At 62.1% G+C, this 6,277-nt stretch overlaps 1 protein-coding gene across 1 annotated transcript in view; it reads right to left on the reverse strand.

Moving 5' to 3' along the window:
* Positions 1-1,729: 1,729 nt before the first annotated feature.
* Positions 1,730-6,277, reverse strand: part of SRRM3 (serine/arginine repetitive matrix 3) — a 34,493-nt gene continuing 29,945 nt past the window's right edge. The window contains 3 exon segments of the mRNA XM_034988598.1: positions 1,730-3,266; positions 5,083-5,220; positions 5,323-5,626. Coding sequence (XP_034844489.1) covers positions 3,038-3,266; positions 5,083-5,220; positions 5,323-5,626 — 671 coding nt within the window. The 3' untranslated portion in view covers positions 1,730-3,037.

A 6,277-nucleotide genomic window follows, 5' to 3' on the forward strand; every position in this document is an offset into this window, starting at 1 on the left:
CTGGATGTTCTCGAAGGCTCCTTCCAGCATAGTGAATCAACAGTTTCTCCTCCACTCGCCCTCACTCCCCCCACCCCCGGCTGTCTGCACTGCCCACTCTGCCATCTAATACTCCTGGAGGGGTGTGTGTATGGTGAGTGGAGGGAGGTGATGAGGGAGGACCTGGCATCCCCTGTGGTGGCTGTGGAGGTGGGAGGCCCTATGGCTAGAGCACTCTCATGTCTTGGTTGTCCTTGAGTGGGGAGGGGCCTGGAGAAGGAAGGGCAGGTGCCTGGTGGTAGGGCAGGTTTGCTGAATATGCCCTCAGCATATTCACTCACTGGCCGGTGGGAGGCCCGGGGACTTCCAAGAGCATCTCAGAGAGGCAGGGGATGGGAGATGCTCCCTGGGACACCCAGACTGGGCGTGTGCACTGACTTGCTACCCTGGGTCTGGGGCTGCAGGAAACCAATTAAGAAGAGAAAATATCTAACAGGACACAGGAAGCCCTGCCCAGACTGACTCCCGGCTGCTGTGTGTATTGGCGGGGTAAGGACAGAAGGGTCCCTGAGGCCCCCATCCGCAGAGACACCAGGAGAGGACCTGCATTCGACACCCCAAAAGCCCACATCCTGGGAAGGTTCCCCCATTCACATACCCCATCCCCCCCACCCCTGGCTCCCAGATGCAGAATTGGAGTTTCCTGTTTTCCTGCCTGCCTTCCTGGAGGTAGTTTTCCCCTTTTCCCAAGGTATAGGACAGAGTTCAGGCTGAACCCTCAGTCTGTGGGAGGGTAGGGGCTTGGTACTCTCCCAATCCTTCCTCGGGGACTGGACACTGCTTCCCCAAGTAGCCAGGATGGGCGCTGAGGACAGGAGCTTCGGGTTTCCAGGCTGACATAGAACCTCCGCCCAGGGCTCTCCATTCTGGCCTGTTCTGTGCGGACTGACAGGCAATTTTCTTCCTCTCTGTCGCCCTCTAGTGTCTATCTGCCACCACCACACCTTGCCTTTGGTCCCTCCCCTCCCCCAAGGTTTCTGGACCCGCTTACTCCCTGGCTCCCCGGTTCACTTGTTTACTCATTTGACAAACATCTCAAGGGTGCCTATTTGGGGGATGGGATGCAGAGGCCAAGAAGGCATGGCCTGGGCTCCAGACACTCACAGATTTAGGGAGAGATGGACATGCCCACAAATAAGCCGTACAAGAGCTTGGGGCCCTAAAGGCAGGTGTAGACCCGGAAGAGCGGGAGAGACCCAGAGGTGAGAGTGGCCACTGCAGCTGGGGACCACGAAGGCTCCTTGGAGTAGGAGGCAGCTGAGCTAGGTCTTGAACCATGAGCTCACCGGAACCTTTGGTGGTGGAGAGGTCATGCATGGAGGGCCCAAGGAGGCAGGTCAGCTGGACTGGGGTGTATTGGAGTCAAGGACAATGATGGGAGAGGAAGCTAGGTGGGGCGTGGGGGTTGAGGGAATTGGGGATGTTCAAAGCCCCCAGAGTCTCCAGGCTGAAAGGAAAGTCTTCCTGGGTCCCTGTTTTCCTCCCCACTGAGCTGCATGCTCTGCTCCTACACTGAGTCAGGGGGATGGACACACTGGGCTCTGGCTTGTTGGTGCCAGATCTTCTCTCTGGGGTGGAGTCTGCGCCCCTCCCACTTCTTGGAGGGAAGGACCCCAGGACCCTGTGCCCTCCCCATACTCCCCAGGTGCCCAAATCCACAGAGGCCTGGTCTCACCACCTGTCATCCGGGCACCAAGTGTTTTATTAGAGTCCAATTTTTATCCGCACCGCGGAGAAAGAGGGAGGGGGAAATAGAGGGGGAACCCGGACCAGACCCCAGACCCCTCCCCCCATGGGAGCCCAGGGCAGGTGCCCTGTTGGGCCAAGGAAGACTTTGTGAGATCCCTGAGGGCCCCAGGAGGAGTGGGCTGGGAGCAGCAGAAGAGGGCTGGGGGGCCACTGCTTCCCCATTGATGCCCCAGGCCAAGGCCCTCAGTCTAGATCTAACCCTAACCCTTTCTTCAAAGGGCTCTAGCACTCTTCTCTGGGTAGCCTCCACTGACCACCTCCCCACCAAACCCCAAGAAGGAAGTGCTCCCTTGGGCAGGCCCCAAAGTGCATGTTATCCCATGCCGGTGACCCTGTGCTGCCATCTGGCCTATGTCCCAGACATAGGGCACACTGGGACACCAGGGCTTGCTCTGTCATCGGACTGCATTGCTCTCCCCTGCTCCTCACAGGCTCTTCTTCCATCTACCCCTCCTCCCTCCCACCTCCTGACCTGAACCCCTTTTGACCTCAAGGTCAGATGCAATGTGGTCTGAATGTCCCACCTCTTGTCATGCAGAAGGCCTGGCAGCTGTGGCCTTGGCTCAGGGCATGGGGTGAGGGCTGAAGGGGAGAGCCTGGCCTGGAGAGAAGAGGTGGGACCAAGAGTGAGCTCCCCGGCTCCTCAGGCTGGGGCTTAGGGGCCCACCTAGTGGGTCTGGGTACTCCTGGGCCAGGGGAGGGGCTTGGGGGGAGGCTGTGGAGCCAGCCTCCCATCCTCAGCCAGGATCGTGCAGCCAATTCAGAAGGAAGCAGCTCCCCAGCCTGGATGGCGATGCACCAAGGGTTAGGCCATTCTTCCTTCTGGCTAACTTAGATCCTGCTTGCCTTCCCAACTCCTTGTCTGCCCATTGATAGAGAGGAGCCGAGGGCCTTGTGGAGAGGGGAGGGGAGGCTCCCAGGTCTGGCACCTTCCGAGGTGTCCCTGGGTCCACTGAGCTGTCCCCAGCCTGGTGAGCTGGCATCAAGCAGGAAGGGGGACAGGGTGATCCCTGTGTTCGCAACGGCTCTTTGTTCCCTGGACATGGTGGGCAGACAGGAGGTGGGGGTGGGGACCCTCCAAAAGCAGCAGAACCCAGCTCCTCCTCGTCTGCAGGGCGCCCACCCTCAAGGTCTTCCCTGGCCCAGGGACCTCTTTGTAGCAGTGGGGTGCAGGCCCCCTCACAGGTCCTGGGGCCTGACCCCTCGCTTTTCCCTATGCCAGGGGGCACCAAGCTGGGTCTGTCTGGGCTCAGAAGCCCCCACTCTCTGAGCTGCTCCTGCTGTGGTAGCTGGGACTGGGGGTCCGGGAGGGGCTGCGCGTGCGGCTGCGGGTCCCGCGGCTGCGGCTGCTGTAGCTTCCGTGGCTGTGGCCCGGGCTGGGGCTGCGGCTGGGGCTCCGGCTTGAGTAGTCGCTGCTCAGGCAGCTGGAGGAGGACGAGGGGCTGGGCCGGTAGTAGGGGATGGGACGCTTTCGGGCACTGCCGGGAGGGAAAAGCTGATTACAGGCCATTCGGGTCCCTGAGCTCTGTCTTGGGCCCTCACTCAGGCCCTGAGCCCTTCCCCAGCAGTGGCCAGGGCTTCCCTGCCTCAGTTTCCCCTGACCTCTGGCCTTGGAGTGTCCCCTGCCCCGAAAGGACTGGACAGTCAGTGGTCTCTTGCCAGTTTCCTGTTGGTCATTTCGTTTTTCCTCACTTGTCTTCAGAGAAAGGAGACCAAGTCTGCCTGGCCTGAGAAGGTGCTCAATAAATATTTGTTGAATAAATGAAACTTTTAAATATAGACAACTCACATCAACCAAGCTAAGCAGTGGTTTCTGGTCATGGAAAGGGTTGTGGATAAGGCCCAGCCCTGCTTCTCTGGTCCCCACAGAATCGAGGGTTTCGGTTTGTCAGGTCACTTCAAGGGAACAAGGAGGAGAGCCCTGGCCGTTGCTGCCCATGACCATGCCCCCACCCTGTCCCCCCCAGTCCCGCTGGCCCCTTCTCACTCAGCTACCTCCCGCCGGCCCGGAGTTAGTTTGAAGCCAGGAGGCTGTGACCCAGAGAAAAGAAAAGAGAGTGGTTAAGGGGGCAACAGTGCCCCATGGCGTGGGGTTAATTCTGAGGAAGAAAACAGGTGTAAGTTAGTGGGAGGAGGAGGCAGCCTGGGAGAGGGGCTGAGGGGGGTGCCAGGTGGAAGGTGCAGGGCTCCAGGAGTCTAGGGCCCTCCGCATATGGGTGAGGTGTGTGGCCTGTCTAGGGGGTGTCCCAAGCCTGGCCATCTGGCCTCTAGCTCTGGGCTGAGGGGAGGAGGCGATGCCCTCTCCTCCCTCCACAATCTGCATCATCAAGGACTTGGAAGGGCTAGTTTGAGAATCAGTCCATGTTAGAGCTGAAAAGATGCTCAGGGAGCTCTGCTTATTGTTCAGACATGCACACCCAGACCCAGAGAGGCACACCAATCTCCTAGAGGCTGCCCAGCAGGGTCTGTGGCAGAGCTGGGCTCAGAATTTTGCCTGTAGCCCTCGACCCCAAGTCAGGGGTCTAGGGCTTCGGACTGGTTTCCACAAACACAGAGCATAATTTCACGGGGAGACCTAGGCCCACACCCTCCAGTCCTGGCAGAGACGCTCTCTGATGTGGCTTCTGCCATATCTGCCACACACTCCCCACAGCCCCATTGGACTGGGATGGGGGGAGGGGAGAGTGGAAGGGACAGGCCCTCCCACAGTTGCCCCAGAGAGCAGGCTGCTGGTGCCCCCTCCTCCGAATTCCGCCCCCTGGGGCGGGGCGGGGGGGGGGGTTGTGCTGGGAGGTGAGTGGAGTGAAGTTAGTGACAACATGAGAGGCAGACAGATGACAGCTGAACAGAGCCAGATCAGCTCACATGGGCATCTCCCCTGCAGCCTGTGGGGAGGGGGTCCACTCGGCCCCCAGGCCGGCCACAGGCCACTCGGCAGGCTGGACCTTGAGATGAAGGAGAAAAGGAGACATCATTGCCAGGAGATGGATGTAGGGAGCACGGAGAGAGGGAGGGGCTCCAGGAGGATGGCTGGAATCTTCTGGAGCTGAACTCCATGCTTGCTGCTGCCCACTCAGACCCAAGTACACAGCCCCCTCCCCTCCGTGGGCCTTCAGACCCCTGCCTCTGAGTCCCACCCTCCCCAGCACCTCCAGTTCTAGCCTCTCTCCTCCTCCAGGGGCCTCTAGCCCTCACCAGGCCCTCTTCCCTCCCCTGAACCCCACCTCCCCTGCCTGCACCAGGTTCAGTGCGTCCCCCAGGAGGTCCCTGCGGGCCCGGCCGGCCCCTCCGTACCTGGTGATGCGCCGCGGCTCCATGAAGCTGGGCGAGTCCCGGCGCCGCTTGCGGATGGGCGAGTAGCTGCGGGAGCGGCGCCGGGTGCGGGCGGCCTCGGCCTCGGCGTGCCTCGCGCGGCCCTCGCCGTCCTTGTCCCTGCGGGCCCGGTCGAGGTGAGCGACGCGGCCCAGCCGGGCCCCTTTGGGCCCGTCCCCGCCGCCACCCCTGCGCCCGACGGGACCCCGGGCCCGCACTTACCGGCCCAGGGTTTTCTTGGGCGACGGCGAGCGGCTGGGGCTGCGGGTCCTCTTCTCCGCAGAGCGCGAGCGGGACTTGGAGGGCGAGCGGCTGGAGCTCCACGAGCGCGGGTGGGGGCCCGGGCTGCGCGACGAGCTCTTCCCCTCCGGGCCGCCGTGCCTGCCGTGCGCGCCCGGGGACGGGGAGGTGCTGGCCGGCCGGGCGCGCGGGGGCCGCTCCTTGGCCCTGGAGGAGGGGCGCGGCGACAGGGACTCAGTCAGCTAGGGAGACAGTGGGCCGGGCGGGGGTGGGGCGGGGTGGCGGAGTGGGGTTAAAGGGGTGCCGGTGACAGGGAGCGGGCTCAGCTAGGGACAAAGTGGGCTCAGTGGAGGGAAAGGGACTCCGTAGGGGAGGAGTTCTACGGAGGACATGTGGATGAGGAGAAGGGTTAGTGAGGGGGAGGAAGTGGTGCGTGAGTTGGTGGAGCGGGACTAGATTCCCAGAGGAGGGAAAAGGGCTAGGGGTGGGCGTGGGGTAGTGACATAAGTGTGGAAGAGAGTGTTCCGTGGTGTCGAGGGACAGTGATCAGTGGGCGCGGTCAAATGAGGGAGGCGAGCGCCCCTTGATGGGAGGAGAATCACGGGGGGTGGGAGGTGGGACTCTGTTGGGGAGGAGAGTGATCAGTGTGGGGAAGGGAGGGCTCCTTGGTGGGGAGACAGCGATCGGTGCGGGGGGAACTCAGGGAGTGGGGAAGGAGAATGGCCAGTGAGGGGGAGAGAGAGATAGTTGGGTGGGGAAGGGTGCTCCATGGTCGGGCAGGGGGGAGGGCAGTGATTATGGAAGGGAGAGCTTACTGAGAAGGAGGGAGAGTGGTCAGTGCGGGGAGAGGGGTCATTGGCGGGGGTGGGGTGGGGTGGGTGGAGGTGCTTTACGGAGGGGAGAGGGATCTTTGGGGGCAGGGAGAGTGGTCAGAGGG

The sequence above is a fragment of the Mirounga leonina genome, unplaced genomic scaffold (assembly GCF_011800145.1).
Source record: "Mirounga leonina isolate KUSES-001 unplaced genomic scaffold, KU_Mleo_1.0 Mir_454, whole genome shotgun sequence".
Taxonomy (NCBI): Eukaryota; Metazoa; Chordata; class Mammalia; order Carnivora; family Phocidae; genus Mirounga; species Mirounga leonina.